Source organism: Palaemon carinicauda, chromosome 14 (assembly GCF_036898095.1).
Source record: "Palaemon carinicauda isolate YSFRI2023 chromosome 14, ASM3689809v2, whole genome shotgun sequence".
Classification (NCBI taxonomy): Eukaryota; Metazoa; Arthropoda; class Malacostraca; order Decapoda; family Palaemonidae; genus Palaemon; species Palaemon carinicauda.
Window position 1 is genome coordinate 47,153,381 of NC_090738.1, and position 19,038 is coordinate 47,172,418.

General features: G+C 44.5%; 1 protein-coding gene across 2 annotated transcripts in view; it reads right to left on the reverse strand.

The window, feature by feature from the left end:
- LOC137653572 (probable methylthioribulose-1-phosphate dehydratase) overlaps window positions 1-9,804 on the reverse strand; it is a 126,920-nt gene extending 117,116 nt beyond the window's left edge. For both annotated transcript variants that reach the window (XM_068387085.1, XM_068387084.1), the window contains exons 1-2: window positions 9,439-9,804; window positions 9,144-9,312 (exon numbers count right to left, since the gene is read on the reverse strand). In XM_068387085.1, coding sequence (XP_068243186.1) covers window positions 9,144-9,312; window positions 9,439-9,772 — 503 coding nt within the window. In that variant the 5' untranslated portion in view covers window positions 9,773-9,804. The remainder of the gene's footprint in view (window positions 1-9,143; window positions 9,313-9,438) is intronic.
- Between the last annotated feature and the right edge of the window lie 9,234 nt (window positions 9,805-19,038).

The following is a 19,038-nucleotide window of genomic DNA, read 5'->3' on the forward strand; positions in this document are numbered from 1 at the left end:
TGCGATTGATAGGTCAATGCATGACAAGGTACCTGTCTGGACATAAAAGTGTGTGGGCTCTCCTGTATTAAGGAGTCCAACATCCTCGTTTTCCACAATTGATGATATAATATTGCCCCTGGTGTTTGCTAAAACATCACTCCACAAAGGATGTCTACCATTCAAATCAATTAAAAGAAAAGGTTGAGGGAGTTGTTGAATCACCTCTACCAAATCATCATACAAATACAGCCAACAGATTGTATATTTTTCCCAATATCAATCTGTACAACCACTGCCTGCAGAGGTGTAAGGACAGATAAAGGTATTTGGGGAACATCTCGACGAATGTATATGAGACTTCCGCCATGGCTCCCTACTCCGTGATCATAAGGTGTCCTATAGCTAATATATTTGCGAGGACAAGGGATATTAGCCTCAAGCTTGCTCTCTTGTAGACATACAATTATGGGGGAATGCTCGTGAATTAAGAGCCTAAGTTCTTCATATTTAGCCCTTAAGCCCTGACAATTCCATTGCAAAATGGAGAAAACTATGTACTGTATTATTTTCTGGAAGACATTTTTGATGAGGTCTTCCCATTGATAGTTTTTTTATTTGAAAATATTTTCTGTAGGCTTCTTAAGTGTGGGTCTTGATAAGTTAGGTTTTATATTAGCCTTTTCAGTGTTCTTTTTACCTAATTCTTGTAGAGGATGGTGGACCTCAACTTGAATTTTTGATTGATTCAAGAACTTTTCATGTTGATCTGAAATATCAATAGGCAGAACTCATAACTTTGGTTTTTCTAATGTATGGGGGTGAGAGAGATGGAGGTCTCTCTCTTTTCCTATTGACAGGTGGTGATTTGTTAGGTTTTGGTATTTTCCCCACTACAGGTGCACCTGATAACTCCGTTTCATGTGGAACGTCCATCAAATCAGGCAAAGATATAGCCTGAGAGAGGTTACTAGTATCCTTTGTAGTGGGGGACAAATGTTTGATAGAGGTGAGCTAAGCCTTAGGTGATATTCTTACCCTATCCTCTACAATTTTATCAGAAGATGGCAAATTTCTTTTCTGGGGAATAGAGGCAGTAATAGGTGGATTGGATGATTCCTGCCTCATTTTTCCTTACCTTTGCATAACTTACCGATTTACTCAATAGTCTCTTGGCATGCCCCACACTTATGTGTTCGATACTGGATTTATTGAGAGCAGTCTCTTCTAACTTATATTGGTGGCAGCTCCTATCATTAGATTTATGATTCAAATTGCAGTTTATATAATTGGCCTCTGATGTACATTCTCCATCGTAAGTATTGGAGCAAGTACTACACATTTTATCATCCTTGCAAACTTTCGATGGATGCCCATATCTAAAGCAATTAAAACATTGTAGCGGCTTCTACTTACAAGTTCGAACTTTAATCCGTTCATTTTCTATGTAAATGTGGAAAGGCACATCAGCATCCTGGAAAGTCAGGATAATCATTGACGTTCCAGAGACTTTATGCACTTTCCACACAGTTAAAGGACACATGGCCAATATCTCCTCTTCTGTAAACTCATACAAGTCTATATTAAAAATTACTCCCCTTCCATAACTGAAGTTAAAATGGTGTTTCACATCCAGCTTTATGTCATCATTCTCTGTATTTAAATTGCAAAGTATAACAGATTGAGTTTCTGATTTGGCACTTATGAGGAAACTGTTCTTTCCAAACCGAGATATATCTCCTGGTGTGATGGTACCTACTTTCTTTTGAAAAAATTTACATATCTTGAAATAATTTCCAGTACTCCCTTTTGACTGTGCAACAAGCCACTTTGGTGGTTTTGGCTTTCTCTGGGAGGGTACAACTACCCCTATACCTTTAAAAATCCAATCTGCAGGTTTGTATACATCTAGATCCTTAGGTACTTCATCGCAAAGAGCACCCTTGAAGTTCAAATTATTTTTTTTTAATAATCATGATATTACTGATTGCATTAAATGCTTCATCATGGTTATCAAATGATATCCATGAATCCCATTTGTCACCTTCAAGCCTCATTCTAATTTCCCTGATGTGACCATAACATTGAAATGATTTATACAGCACATCATAATTGGTTACTATGGGAATCAGTGTGACATGAAGGATTTGCAAATTCTCCATGTCACCCAAATTACTTTGTTTTTGAGCATTAGTAGAATGGTCCTTTCGAGTTTCCTGGTCATCAACAGAGGGGTTAGTTTTTAAAGAAGTAACAAGCTGGATTATCCACCTCTTATTGGAGGATGTCAGTCCTCCTATCCCATGTGGCCCAACACGAGAAGAGGCTTCAGCGGGGACCAATCCTCTATTGAGAGGGACTGCCTCTCTTTAGGTGGGCGTATACGGGTCAGTGGGGGTAGTTGGCCCCTCCCACCGGCGACTCCAATGCTTGGCGTCACCCATTACCCGCAAATATGGGCGACTTACAACCAGATCACTGGAGCCCGACTCTTAACAGATTTGGTCTGCACCCAATGGCGTCTGCCAGAGGGTGATGGCATCTAAATTGACACAGGTTGAGATGGAATGCCGTCCATTCCACACTGTGCCAAATCCAAAGAAGCAGCCAAAGTATAATCAAACAAGCCAAAGTCGTCAACAAGTTTAAGCCCAAAAGGAAGAGATGGGAGAAAAAATAAGAAATAACCAAAAGGAAAAGAGAAAGTGCTGACTGATTTAGTTGGATCAACAGTTAGGCACCGAGGTCCAGTGGGAAAGTAGTTCTCACTGTTCATTAGAGCCCAACTGCTAATCCCTAAGACCCCCATCCTCATCAAGGCTTCAGCATCTGGGGGGATTTTTAATGAGAGAGTATAATTATATTTCTTTGACAGATAATAAAGACGAGAGCATATTTTTGTTTTCATTAAGGCCCAAGGTGCAGGAAAGAGATGGTTAAATAATGTTCATTCTGATGCTTGTAGATTGTAACAGCCTATTTGCTCTTATTGGGTATATCTTAGCATGAGTTCTTTTAGATGGTCGGGAAGGAAAGGAAACTCTCTCAGTACCTCTGTGAGCAGGTACCATTCTGCTTGCCACCACAGCAGAGCGATCAGGGTCACCAAGAGGTCTTGTGATGCCTTTACCTTGTGGGTAAGTTTCTTCATCACACAGAAGGGCGGGAACATGTAGACATCTAGGTGGTCCCATGGATGCTGAAAGTCATCTTGCTGAGGTGCATGAGAATACGGTACTGGCAAGCAGTACACCAGAAGCTACTGGTTTAGGTACATCACGAACAGATCGATCATCGTCAAACCACACGGATCCAACTATCTGAGTCTTCCTACTGTGATTGTTGACAAGGATGTTTTTCTTGCCTGGAATGAAATGGACTGACAGGGTGATTAAGTTGTCTTCCATCCATCTTAATATTTTCACAGCCACATGGCAAAGCTGCTGTGTAAAAGTACCTCCTTTGTTTAGATAAGCCACTACCGTCCTCTTGTTGCTCATCAACAATATAGTGTGTCCTGCAGAAATGATGCCATCATCCCTAGGAGGTTTATGTGGTACTGCCAATTGCATTCGAAGCATACACCAGAGGTCATGTGTTGCAACAGATGAGCCCAAACCTTCTTTTGATGCATCCGTGAAGAGCATCAAATCCGGGGGAGGAGAGAGAAAATCTACTCCCATGAGTAGATTGGCATTATCTACCCACCAACTAAGGTCTCTCTTGCTCTGATGCTATCGGAACTTTAAAGTCCGAAGGGTCTCTGTGCTGAGATCAAAAGGTTTTCAGTTACCACTAGAGAGAACGAACGCAGAGATGGCTGTTGGGGACTAAACGTTCCAGGAAGGTCAGGTGCCCTAACAAGTGTAGCCATACATGTGCTTGCAGCGAGTCTTGCTTCAGGAGGGGATATACCAGGTTTTGAGATAGTTGCAGAGAGGACCTCTCGTGACTTATCATGATCCATAGATCGTGACGAACTGCGAGAAGCCTGTCTCAATATAATAAAGGGGTCTCTACCGAGTCTGCTAGAATTAGCCAGTTATCTAGTTAATGCATTAGATGAATGCTGTTGACCCCAGAGAGAACCCTCTCGTGAACACCTGAGGTGGTGTGAACAGGTCAAAGCATGGCACCTTAAACTGGTATATTTTCTTGTAAAGGATGAATCTCAAATACAGTACTTCTTTGACAATGGATGGATTGGGGTCTGGAAGTACTGTTCGCATCTTTGAGATCCAGTATTATCATGAAGTCTTTCAGTCTGACAGCCTGTCTTACTGTATCAGCCATCTTCATCTTGAACAGGGTTTGCAAAACAAACATGTTCGGGCTGAGAGTTCAATGATCGGTCTCCAGTCACCAGCCTCCAGACGCCTTCTCAACAAGAAACAGTCAACTGTATAAGCCTGGGGATCCGTCTAGGACCTCTGGGACAGCATCCTTCTCCAACATGGTTTGGACTTCGGCCTGAAAAGTGAAAACGAAGGGTATGTGGTACCTAGCATGGAGGACAAAGACCGTCCAAGGTTCGGTACCTGAAACTCCCACCTGTACTTAAGGTATCCTCCCACCAGTGGACAGGCAGGAAGCATGGCACCCCCTAGCGAGAGTGACCACGTCTTCCACCTCTGCCCCTAGCAACCTTCCCGTGAAAGGGCTGCTTTGAGACTTGCTTCTTAAAGGTGGACTGCTTAGAAGCAGTTGACCTTTTCTGTGTCCTTGTCTATTGATGGAGACGATCTCAGCACACTACCCTATGGAGGAGGGAGTCATGATTCGCCTTCTTCCAGCATTCCACCAGTGCATCAATGTCTTACGAATTAATAAAAGAACCCTCCACTAAAGAGTTGCGTAACTTAACCACTTCCCTCTTCGGCACCTGCCTCTGGAATTTTGAGATGACAGAGTCATACATACATCATACATATACCAAAGGCACTTCCCCCAATTTTGGGGGGTAGCCGACATCAACAATGAAACAAAACAAAAGGGGACCTCTACTCTCTACGTTCCTCCAGCCTAACCAGGGAATCAGCCGAGTTCAGCTGGTACTGCTAGGGTGCCACAGCCCACCCTCCCACATTATCCACCACAGATGAAACTTCATAATGCTGAATCCCCTACTGCTGCTACCTCCGCGGTCATCTAAGGCACCGGAGGAAGCAGCAGGGCCTACTGGAACTGCGTCACAATCGCTCGCCATTCATTCCTATTTCTAGTACGCTCTCTTGCCTCTCTCACATCTATCCTCCTATCATCCAGAGCTTTCTTCACACCATCCATCCACCCAAACCTTGGCCTTCCTCTTGTACTTCTCCCATCAACTCTTGCATTCATCACCTTCTTTATCAGACAACCATTTTCCATTCTCTCAACATGGCCAAACCACCTCAACACATTCATATCCACTCTAGCCGCTAACTCATTTCTTACACCCGTTCTCACCCTCACCACTTCGTTCCTAACCTTATTTACTCGAGATACACCAGCCATACTCCTTAGACACTTCATCTCAAACACATTCAATTTCTGTCTCTCCATCACTTTCATTCCCCACAACTCCGATCCATACATCACAGTTGGTACAATCACTTTCTCATATAGAACTCTCTTTACATTCATGCCCAACCCTCTATTTTTTACTACTCCCTTAACTGCCCCCAACACTTTGCAACCTTCATTCACTCTTTGACATACATCTGCTTCCACTCCACCATTTGCTGCAACAACAGACCCCAAGTACTTAAACTGATCCACCTCCTCAAGTAACTCTCCATTCAACATGACATTCAACCTTGCACCACCTTCCCTTCTCGTACATCTCATAACCTTACTCTTACCCACATTAACTCTCAACTTCCTTCTCTCACACACCCTTCCAAATTCTGTCACTAGTCGGTCAAGCTTCTCTTCTGTGTCTGCTACCAGTACAGTATCATCCGCAAACAACAACTGATTTACCTCCCATTCATGATCATTCTCGCCAGTTTGTCCTCTGGTTGGCCAAATTAATGGCGAGGAATTCAACGGACCATGCTACAGAAAGCAGGAAGGTGTTTATTATTCACAGCCTCTACCGCCAAGAACGTCATCAGTTGTGCTGCTAATTTGTCGAAGGTGACATTGTGGGTTATAGACAGAATTGGTGGATCTAAAGGCAAAGGAGAGGGATCATCATCCAAGGATCACAATACTTTCTCTGTCGTACGAACAGAGTAGGAAGTAGGCATGATGAATGCCCTGCTCTCAGAGAGTTCAAAGTCCCAGAAACTTGGGAGAAGACCTTCCTCCTGGCTCCCTTCATCATCCTGGAACAGGAAAACTCGGTTCTGGTTTCGCCGGTTCTGGGACCTGGCCAAAAGAGTTTAGGACTATGTCTTTCCCTTCTGGGAGGAAATAGGAAGGATCGCCCAGATAGTTGATTTTCCTTATGCAGCCTACAACTTGCTTGAAGGAATGGTCTGATTCTCTTTGCTCTGAAGCCATAGCCTTACAGCTAGCAGCCATTGGCAGCACTTCATCAATAGTCACAAACATTGTCTTGCGACTCATTTAGACCAGAACTCAAACCCATAAAAGCCCTGGCTGGGTCAGGGTCATCAATGGGATCCCTTGCAGGGGCCCGAGACCTAGAGGGGTTGGTTCTGTGCCGTTGGTAACACAAGAGACCGAAACTGAACCAAGAATGCCCTTCTGATGATCTAAAGCCTTGAGAGCATTCGAGGCCCAGTTCTTCAGAAGGGTATCAAGTTCTTACACTCCCAAAGCTTGGCAGAGAAGGGGGCAAGGAAAGATGGACACTCCTTTCAAACTGCTGGTTCAGTTGCTTCAAACTCTACAGAGGACAGCCAGTAATTATCTGTGAATGACTGGAGATATGGAACACCTGATGGTCCTTGGGTAATGAATATTACCTGGGGGAGGCATCTCTTATTTGTGACCTCTTATCCTCTTGGTGGGTTTAATTGGGATAATACCAGGTTTTTACCAAACGGGATCTTAGCCAGGATGGGAGACCTTAGATTCTAGGTATTTCTGATACCCATGACCCCTCAGGAGGAGAAGGAGCATAAGGCACAGCTGAAGGAGGAGCATGCCTTACGGCAGTACTCCTACACCTGGGATTTACAGGTGGATCAGAGCTCCCAGGTGAACCTGACACCACAAGGGGGATAGGTATTGGCCTAACTAAGACCTGAGATGGTGTGGGTGGAACTGACTGGGTAAGCAACTGTTTCTCAGCCTCCGTGAGCTCTAAACCAAGGCACATCCTTCGCCAATGAAGGAACCCCAACTGGCAAGTGTTCATTAATGCGCTCGTTAACGAGCTGATGTCTCTCTTGGCGAGGATACCTAAGTACGAGTACACACTACCGGGGTAGCACGTGCAGCCAGAGAAGTGAGCAGATCTTCGCCAAGGGGAGGAGCTCACCAGCCCACCACGCGCTGCACAAGACACTCCCACTCACCTAGGGTTTGTTCGTCTGCAAGCTATACCATCGTGGACCAGGGCACAAATAATCATCAAGGAACCTGCAAGATTTTCATGAGCTGCCTAACGTACTCCTACAGGAGGAAATACGAGCTTGAATGGAAACGGGCAAGGCAGAGGGGGCTTGTCTGCGAATGCGAGCTCCCATCGCTTGGGAACGTCAAAACAAGATGGCTCTATCCCGTAGGGAGTAGAGGTCTGAGGCAATAACCACAAAGGGTTATGTCTCACAAGACCCGTAACCTGGGGGCAGGATGGTGACAGGCTGTGACTGCAAGCGGTCAGCGGTCACCACCATCTCGATGCTCAAAAGAGCTCAACTCCGAAGACCTGAAACAAGGCATAGATGTGTCTAGTACCACCTACGAGGAACTTGAGGTTTGGCGAGAAGCGTGACCTTCCATGTAAGGTGGAACAACGGCACAAACGTGTTTCCGCTGTTGAAGGAACTCTGCGCGCTGAGCAAGCTCAGCTGGCTTGCTCACCCTGGAGGGATCGCAAGTCTGGCTGGGACAACTCCTCAGGTGGGCAAGAGGTTGCGGAGGACACTTCGGCTTAAGGTGTGAGACTCCAGATGAATTCCACTCCAGAGACACTAAGGAAAGGAAGACGTTGCCAACCCCTACTAAGGCAGATGTGCGCTCCTACTGTGCCCAAAGCTTCCGCTCCTCCAACAGCCATTCTTTAGAGAGGGAACCCGAGATCCACAAGGAAGCCCAAAGTTGACACATGGCATCAAACGAGACTCCCTTTCGGCAGTGGGCGTTGCTACTTTGCTAGGGGAAGCAACAGGGTCCTCCGTACCCAAGGGTTGTCAGGGGGTCAAACGGTCATCACTCCTACTTGTTCGTCCTCCAGAGGAGACCGAACTAGCAAAGTCCGCAGAGCGGGGGGAGGGTTTGTGATGCAACGCTGGAGTAAGAAGTCGGGACTTCTTCCTCGAGGAAAAAAGAAGAACCCCTTTTAGACTTCTTACGTCGCCTACAATATGGCTCTCACCCAGAAGATAGTCACACCTGACACTCGCGTAGGGAGACATGAGTGTATGAGTATTGTCTGCACCCAGGGCAAACCAAATGAGGATCAGTCACCCATCCCAACATGATCGACCTTCAATGCCTTGACAAACCTACATCTTACCAGTACTCAGTAAGATAAGACATAACTGGAGAAAAAAAAAAAAAAAAAAATTACAGCTAATCTTTAAATAGGTTTTTAAAGGAAGAGAGAGACAGCATGTCTGTTCTCCACTGAGCTGAGCTAAAGGAAAAAATGCTGATTGATTGATTGATTTACAGTTCTCTGGCATCCTGACATCGAAGGTCATTGACGCCGATATCGTTTGTTATAAATTAACAATAACAATATTCAATTTAAAGCCATAAAAGCAAAGATGTTCCTTGTAATACTTAAATAGCTTTCAGAAGACCTGCTTCTGAAATAAATCTGAAAATACCACTACCATATTGCAACACATCCTACCCAAGAAGACGAGTGTGAGCGAGATGGTTAGTCTACCCCACATTATCTCGCATTAGGTTTTTTACCTTCATGTAAAAGGTTTTTGGTTAGTTTTCCAGCTATGCCAGAACAATATATCCATAGTAAAGAGTGAACGGTTTGTACTTGTGTAGGAACAGTAAAGATTTAGTCTAAAAACATAACTTACCCTGTTTTAATGCTGATGCCACCACCAGTTCCACTAACCCAACCAAGGTTATAGAAGACTTGGCCTAATTCACATATCAACTCTGTTGGATGTTTCTGACCTCTTCTCAGGGACTGATTCAAGGTGTGTCGCTTAGGACGACCAAGTGGCTTTTTAGCAACCCAGGTTCCTAGAGAAATTTTGGCAACTTTTATAAATTTCATCAAAAGGATATTAAAAATGGTGAATATTTTCTCAAGATGTACATTACAATATTGTATTAGGAAAATAAAATCATGACTGCAGTAAAAATTACCTGTATCTAAGGTATTCCCTTTTGGTCTGCCTCTCTTCTTCTTCTTCTCAGCTATGTTGAAAAAGACCTCTTCATCACTGTCTGAATCTTCATAATAAGAAGCTCTCCTCTTCCTTCCTCTTTGATTTCTAGGTGACAAAGCATTGTCTGTCTTAGCTGCTTCCGAAACATCTGCATCTGCCTCTGAACCTTGTTCTTCCTTTTCTTCATATTCATATACCTCTTCATCAACTGGATCCGCCATAGAAACCCTCTTACGTGTTTTTGCCTTTCTTGGCTGCAGTGAGCTTTCTTTTTCAACAGCAACCGAGTCCTGATTTTCCCTGTCAGACATACCTCAATCTATGGGGCAAAAAGGACAAATTTTAAGGCAATCTGTATTTTTCCTAACATACAAAACTGGAGCTATTTATAGGGGATTACCTTTTGGCGAAGCTGAAAGACGAGCCAAGAATAATTTTCAGCAAGGGGTAACCACCCAAACTGCTAGTTAGTAAGTGGGGTGGGGTGGGGTGGGGTGGGGGGGGGGGTAGACTGGCTACCCCGCTCACTCACACACCTGGGTTGAGTAACCACTTTGCTTTATGGCAAGACATTTTGGGGGATAGGGCTAGCAGGCCAATTTGTATAAATAGCTCCAGGTTTGTATGCTAGGAAAAATACAAATTACTTCCAAATTTGTCATTTGTTCCGTCACAAATATAAACCCTTCGCTATTTACAGGGGATGACTTACCTCTTAGATGGGAGAAAGTCCTCACTAACTGGCTTTGGCATTTGACCCAGGGTTCTCCCTCCTTCGATATGGACCGAAGGTAGTAAGAACCCTGCCCTCGCTAAAATAGTGGTGCTATCCACCTTTAACAGTCTGCATAAGCTGTGTGTTTCTGATACTAGCAATTTGGCTGGTCTAGTAATAGGATCTCGAGTCATAGGAATCTGAGAGTACTGAGACTTTGTCCAATAGCCAGCCTCGCAGGGGTGTTGGGGATACAACAAGTATTATTTCTATACTTAGGATACACAAGTGAAATGAGTCTTCCCTGCAGAGAGGTGAGGTCATCTGTGTTGAGTACTATGGTACTGAGTTTCCCAGAGACGGAAAAAGTGAAAGGAAGAAAGAGGCCAATCATTCTTCACTCATTCACCCCAGACTCAGCCCTCAACCCTCTGCTACTTGTCCATCAAGGAGCTTTAGATGTTTTAGCCCACTTGTTTTGCAGCCACCATATTATCATTATTATTATTATTACTCACTAAGCTACAACTCTAGTTGGAAAAGCAGGATGTTATAAGCCCAGGGGCTCCAACAGAGAAAATAGCCCAGTGAGGAAAGGAAACTAGGAAAAATAAAATATTCTAAGAAGAGTAACATTAAAATAAATATCTCCTATATAAACTATAGAAACTTTAACAAAACATGAGGAAGAGATATAAGATAGAATGGTGTGCCGAGTGTACCCTCAAGCAAGAGAACTCTAACCCAAGACAGTGAAAGACCATGGTACAGAGGCTATGGCACTGCCCAAGACTAGAGAATAACGGTTTAATTTTGGAGTGTCCTACTCCTAGAAGAGCTGCTCACCATGGCTAAAGAGACTCTTCTACCTTACCAAAAGGATAGTGGCCACTGAACAATTACAGTGCAGTAACCCCTTGGGTGGAGAAGAATTGTTTGGTAATCTCAATGTTGTCAGGTGTTTAAGGACAGAGGAGAATATGTAAAGAATAGGCCAGAATATTAGGTGTGTGTGTGTGTAGGCTAAGGGAAAAAGAACTGTAACCAGAGAGAATGATCTAATTTAGTACTGTCTGGCCAGTCAAAGGACCCCATGACTCTTTAATGGTAGTATCTCAACGGGTGGCTAGTGCCCTGGCCAACCTACTACCTATAGGACCAATGGAGAATGTATTCATGTTCCTGTGGGTTACATCTTGCAGGTAGTGGGAGGTGAAGGTCGCCTGATGCTTCCACATGCCCGCTTGCAATACCTGCGCCACAGTGTAGTTTTTCTTGAACGCCAGTGACGTTGCAATGCCCCGATGTCTTGAGCTCTGGGTTGTTTTTGAGTGGGGTCAGGATTAAGCGCAATGTCAATGACCTTGTGGATCCGAGAAGAAATTGCATTTCTTATGACCCTCCTCTTGACCTTCCCAGTGTTGACAAACAGTGCTGACACAAGGGGGCGAGCTGCTGCAGTTCTTTTGAGGTAACACCTCAGACTCCTTACTGAGCAAAGTACCAGTTGGTCTGGGTCTTCCGTTACAGAACGGAGACTCTCTATCCGAAATAAACCAAATCTAAGATCCGACACACACGGATTTTGAGTCTTAGCAATGAACTCAAGGACGAAGCCAAGTATTACTTCTCCCCATCTCCTTGAGTGGGAGATATCATAAAATAGACAATGCAGCTCACTGACTCTCTTGGCCGAAGCCAAATCGAGTAGGAACACCGTCTTCAGGGTAAGGTGGCGATCTGCTGCCTGGCATAATGGTTTGTAGGGGAAACCTTTCAGAGACTGAAGGACCCGAACCATGTTCCAAGAAGGTCTAACTTCCGACTGGGGACAGGTAATCTCATAACTCCGTATGAGTAAGAAAAGTTCCGAGGAGGAAATATCTACTTTTAGTTTAAAGGTGAGACTAAGGCTGAGCGGTAGTCTTTAACTGCCGAAACCGATGAGAGCATTTCTTCCCAAAGGTGTACATGAAACTCTGATATTGTTGGAATAGGGGCATCGAGGGGATTGATACTCCTTTCACGACAACAGCCACAAAGACCGACCACTTCGCCTGGAAGACTGATGCTGAAGAGCGTCTGAGGTGTTTAAACATCCTTTTCACAACTCGTTGCAAAAAGCCTCTCTGAGAGAGGGGGTTCTTGATAGTCTCCAGGCCTGAAGTCAAAGAGAAGCCAAGGTTTTGTGGAAATGTTGGTATGTGGTTGTTTGAGTAGATCATGTCATGGAGGAAGTTCCTTCGGAAGCTGCAGAAGTTCCGGGAATCATTCTGCGTGATGCCATAGCGGAGCTATTAGTCACTGATAAGTTCCTGTTTATCTAGACTTGGTTGAGGATTTTCTCATCAGACAGAATGGGGGAAAAGTGTACACATCTATGTTATCCCACCATTGTTGGAATGCATCTTGTGACCCGGGCCTAAGAGCCTAGGGGTCTGGGACTGAGGAACAGTAGAGTGGGAGCCTGAAATTCAGGACCGTTGGGAACAGGTCCACAGTCGGGGAACCCCACAAAGTTAGGACTTTGTTGGCTACTATATAATTCAATGACCACTTGGAGCCCACTATCTGAGTTGCTCTGTTCAGATTGTCTGCAAGAGCATTCCTGTTGTCAGGAATGACGCGAGTGGATAGGGACACCTAGCTGTCTTCTGCCCATCTGAGTATTTTTACTGCTAGATGGTTCTCTATGAGACTTACTGTATATGCTGATAGCTTTCTGATTCGGACCAAAGGACGGAAATGGTTTAGTGGGGCATATGGACCCACCCCCCTACTTTTGATGCATCTGAAAAGAGCATCAGTTCCAGAGGGGGAGGAAAGAATATTGACCTCTTTGTGGAGGTTCTCATCTGCAACCCACCTTAGTTGAACCTGGGTGTCTGGGGAATCGCTTGCTCAATACAAGTTGAATTTGAGGCACTCTTGGACCCATGAGGAAAGATTTTCCCACTCCACTCATTGGAAAAGGGGAAGGGCACAGGACTACCTGGTCAACCAATTACCCAATAGGGTAGTCAACAATACCCCGGGATTGTGACTGTTGTTCCCCTCCCCTAAGGAGGTTGGTAACTACTGAACATACCAAACTATTCCTAAAGGATAAGATCGAGACATATCTTCAATCTATTGTTGGACGGATAATATGTGCATAGGTCTATCTACGTACCAGTAACATAGACGGGAGCTGGACGAACATACGGGCGTAGCCCGAATTATAGTCGTGCCTGGAACTTGGTTGGAGAACGTTGAAAACATTCGTGACCGAGAGTTTCTCCTCCATTGTGATAAGAAAAAGCATTTGTATTTCTTCGTCTCCAATAGGAATAAACTGGCATAAGTACTGAACGTTCCCTTCTAGGAAAAGATTTGCTTATGACAAGTTTCCGGTCCAAGTATTTTATAAAACTAAGACCTTCGATTGGAAAGAAAGGAAGGAACTGCCTATGAAGGCAGACCGCGTATGCAGTATGTCTGGTTACGGGAAGGTAGAAGAGTAATGTATAACCTGGTTTCCTTTAAGGGATATAGCCATCAACATTACAACTTATTAGGATGGAGTTCTAATTGTAAGATGGTCCATAGCTCTTGTTGGTAGAAAGATCACTTGCACGCGTATGTACCTGTCAGTCTGCGGTAGCCCATGCGTATTCTTTGCCTCCCGGTAAACGTTTGAAAACAAATTTGAGCCCAGTTGAGGGACTTATATATGTGCAACGAATCACAACATTATTGCCCAAGGAATATTTGATTAGTTTATTTTTAAGATGTGAGTGCATACACCCACAAATAAAACATACTTTACAGTTATTGTAGCAATCATTCCTCCGTTGGTTTGCCTACCCTGTGGGCAGGGGTTGCCAACGTTCATACACAGTTATCTGGCCCCCTTGTGGACGGGGTTTGTAACGTTCGTAAATGTAATGAGTAGTTGACAATGTGTTGCTATCGTTCGTAAACATAAGCTAACACTACTCCCTTTGGACTAAAGGCTTTAGACAATAACCCTGTGAGGTTAAAAAATATAAAATATCTCACAAGCCTATCGAGTTGAAACGAAAATTCATTGAGACGGCATACGGCTGACTCGAACAATCGGAAGAAACCGTGTTTGTGACAACAACCTTAAGGTTTTGTCAGAGAGAGCGCATGCGCCCCAGAAGGAGTTCTTAACGCCTTTTATGGAGTTTTAATGAACTCCTGTTGAAATTATATAAAAATTCTCAGGATCAAGAGTTTCCAATAAAGTGTGTACAGTAGTCTCTTATGTGAGGGTTTGCTCATCAAACACATACATTGGGAAGGTTCGTATGAGGTTGCCAGTGAACATTTTCTCGTATAAGGTTGCCATCATATGCTTTCTGGTAAGGGGTTGGCATCGAAAGCTTTCTCATAAGGGGTTGGCATCGAACGCTTTCTCGCTAGCAGGTAAAAACCTCCCAAAAGGAATTGAACTGGAATGTAAAAATTCTTCCTGCTCTGGTTCTGTCCCGGCAATAGCGAGATTGACATTGATCTCACAGAGGGTTAAGGTTTCTTGGTGACGAGAGACGATAAGGAGCCGCATGCTACCCAAACTGCTAGTTAGTGGTAAGGGTGGGGGGAAAGGTGACGATGGTTCGTCCGAAGGCGAATCGCTGAAATGAGAGCCCAAAGGCTCAACGTGACGAGAGTTGGGAAACTCTGTTATATGAAACCTAAGGCTCGACATAACGAGGGTTACAAGAGCCCAGTGGTTCAGGATAACACCAGTCACGTGAGTACAAGGGCTCAACGTGACGAGGGAGAGCAACCTCTGTTACGAGAACTGAAAGGCTTGTCATAACCAGGGTTATGAGAGCCGAAAGGCTCAACGTAACGATAGTCACGAGAGCCCAAAGGCTCGGCGTCATGCAGATCACAATAACGAAAAGGCTCAGCGTGACCAGGGTTGCAAGAGCCCGAAGGTCCTAAGCAACGGGAGACAGAAGACTCCAGGTTACAAGAGCCCGAAGGCTCAACATAACAGGCGGCACAAGAGTTCACAAGGTCTATACGAGAGCCTGAAGGCTCAACGTGACCGGAGTTGCGAGAGCCTGAAGGTTCAGCGCAATGAGAACCTGCTGGTTCCTGTTCACGGGAATCCAAGGGTTCAGCGTAACCTGGGTTACGAGAGCCCAAAGGCTCAACATAATGGGAATCCAAAGGTTCCAGGCCCCAAGAACCCGAAGGCTCAACATGACTAAAACCAAAAGTCCCTGGTTACAAGAACCCGAAAGAATATCAAAACCAGAACCAGAAGGTTCATTGTCTCATAAGCCTGAAGGCTTAGGAAAATGAGGATCCAAAGGCCCTAGATTACGAGAACCCGAAGGAACATCGAAACCAGAACCAGAAGGTTTGGTGTCCTGCAAAACCCGAAGGCTATGCCAAACGAGGACCCAAAGGCCCCAGGTTACGAGAACCCGAAGGTCAGGTGTCCCGCAAACCAGAAGGCTTAATGAAACGAGGAACCAATGGTCCCGTGTTGCGAGAACCAGAAGGAACATCGCAATGGAAGCCAGAAGACCGCGGGTCAAGCAAGCCTGATATGAAATTGTCACGAGACCCCGAAGAGAGATCGTGACTTGAACTCGGGGGTTCAAAACAATGTTTTCTCACTGCAGGAGAAGGAGTGCAACCTGGATGGAGAGGGCTCAGAAACCCATCCACCCGACGAACAACCGAAGGGGAGCGTCCAGAAACCATTCAAGGGGGAGACTGCTCAAGCCCAAGAACCTTCCTCTCCCAAGGGAGAGATCTGTTCTCCCGAAGGAGAACATCACCTAGGAATAAGCTCTGCCCCCACCCTTGTGGGGATGCGTAGGCATAAGGAGACCGCTGACCATAAGCAATTCTCTCGCGAACAAGAGAGATATGCTCCCCCGGAGGAGGAACATGCCTAGCACTTTTCTCTCCTGGAGGAAAAACAACATCTTCGGCGTCGGCCACGAGACCAAAGTCAGACTGACAGGCAACAGCATTTACGCCCACCCGACACAATAACCTGAAGATTCAAAAGGTACCTCCTACCACGGGGAGAGGAGAATGCCCAGAGAGAAGAGGTCAGAAAACTTGCTCCTCCAGACGGATCCCAAGGGGGAATGTCTAGCATGATCCTCTGGAAAGTGAGTCTGCTTTGTCACAAAAAGCTGATCCCAAGCTTTCTCTCGCGAAAGAGAGTAAGGTTCTCCCAAAAGACATTGCCTGCAACTTTGCTTTTCCCCAGCCCTATAGGAAAAAGCAAAGAAGCACGACACATACTGATCACAAATTAATCTCTTTCACAGACAAGAGACATCTTCCTGAAAGAGGGCCTTGCCTTGGACTTTGCTTTCCCCCAGCCCAAGGGGGAGAAGCGCAGTCTTCGGCGACGCTAGCAGTTACTGATCTTTGTCAAGCTGTCAGCAATTCTCCCTGTAAGCAGGAAGGTTGCTAAATGGCTGATGAACGAAAGCTCTCCCTCTGAAGGGAGAGTAGCCCAACACCTGTGGAGGTTAACTCTCCCTCGGTAAGGAAAGTTCTCCAACCCTAGGAGGCGGACCTCCAGGCAGTGCTCACTGCTGACCGCCAACATGCCTTGTTCAAGTTGAAGGTCCACATTGAGCACTACTCGAGAGACATAGCCGAGACTAGTTTCTCCACTGCCCTCGTTCCCTCGTCTGAGCATGGGGAACGACAGAGCCGAAAAGTGAGACAGAGACTAAACCACTATCGGCAGGGACCTCATCCTGTAATGAAATAGTTGTAACCAGCGAGCTGCAAATGAGCTGCCACAAAGGCGTAGGTCTATGACAGAAGCGGCTGATTCTACAGGAACAAACGGATATGCTTTCTACGTCGGCTGATTTAGTCAAATGAAGCAAAACAGCTTTGTTATCTAAGGAAAAATAAAGTTATGATGAATTATAAGCAGCTATTAATTTCAACTTTCGGGAGCGCCACATAACTCGCGAACAGGAAAGGTGTACCCCTGCAGCAGATATGCCGGTCACCCAAGTAAGAGGGAGAGCAGCATAGTAACAGTAAGGGAGTAGTAGCATCAACACAATGACGGCTTCCTTGCAGCAGAATCAGAGTCTGTGATACGTTGTCACACAAACAGCAACTGTGATAAAAAGTTAAATATATACTGTATAAAAACATACGAGTATGTTTTCGTATATATATATATATATATATATATATATATATATATATATATATATATATATATATATATATATATATATATATATATATATATATATATATATATATATATATATATATAACGAATAAAAAAACAGAATGAACTCTCAAACAATTAAATGGCAAGTCTTGCGGGAGAGCAGCAGTATGACTGTCCTCTACCGAGCCGATAGCAAAGTGGTTACTCAACCCAGGTGGGTGATCGAGCAGGGTACCCGGTCTACCGCTATCCCCTCGCTAATAAGTGGGTTGGGTGGTTACCCCTTGCTAAAAATTATTCTTGGCTCGTCTTTCAGCTTTGCCAAAATGTAATCACCTATGAATAGCAAAGGGTTTGTATTTGTGACAGAACAAATATAAAATAGTTTTCTATTATACTGTACTTCAAAGATCCATACTTCTTGATATTTTTCAATGGCATGTCAAAATTATCCTGCATTAATTTTATCCTCTCTCAAGTGTTTTTTATGAATTTTATGAAACAAACATCGAAAAAATTTTCAAAGAATTTGTATTTTTCCTAGTTATACAAACTCGAGTCCTTTACGTAAGGAATATTTTCTTAGGGTGAACTGTACGGCCGTGTACTGTTATTGTTTCCACGAGCTGTTAAGCAACAGATAGTAGCAAACTTGAGGAACAGTACCTCATTACCTGTCAAAATATCTTTACATATGACCTTTCAGCTCATGACTGACAGAGGTGGTTGAAGAGGGAAGTTAAACCTACAGGACTAGAAAAAATGAAAAATTTGGAAGTAAAGGCCGATTCACGAGACCCGTTTTCTTTCAGACAGGCAGGCCGTCGTCTCAGCGGCGTCTAGCTTTCTTACGTATATTCAAATGCAACTGTTCACACGACCCGTCAGGCTGACGGCGGCCCTCAGTCGTCCCCTGTCCGAGCTAGATCGGCTTTCTTTCCAAGAAACATCGCCGGTTTGACGGCTGTTAGCCCCCTGTCCCAACCAACGGGTGGATGATGTTTCGTATGAACACGGACCTGTATCATACCCGTTCGTTTCGTGGCCTACAACCCCAACTTTACCTCATAGTATAGTCATAGAAATTAGTTTGTTGTTGACAACATGTATGCGAGGTTAATTGAACTTGTTAAAGGGTATGAGATGTTAAACATGGCAAACTAGTTGTATAAAAATAATTTACATAAAAAAATATGGAAAATGACTAGAGAGGCATTAAATTAAACAGGAGAGTTTATCATAATTCTAATATTCTTGGCATGGTGCATAAAGTATAATGAAGTTGCATAACTTATTTTATCAATGCAGTTATCAACCAACATATTATAGTGTCAAAATTATAGTAATTTACTCGGTCCTCACGTGATAGAGTCTAAGTAAACAATGAAAACCGCGCGCGGGAAAACGGTTACGGAACGCCTCGTGAGCATGTACAATATTCCAACACCGGTTAGCCACTGGCCAGCCTGTCGGAAAGAAAACGGGTCATGAATTGGCCTTAACTTGTATTTATCCTAATAATACAAACTTGAGTCCTTTACATAGGAGAGATAGCAGCAAAGCTGGAGAACACAGTAGGTAGTTGGTAGGTGTTTCCCAGCTGGGAGCAGGCAATTCCACCCCTCCCCTGTTTGCTCAATGAGTACTGATTGAAGCTGGTACTTTCTAAG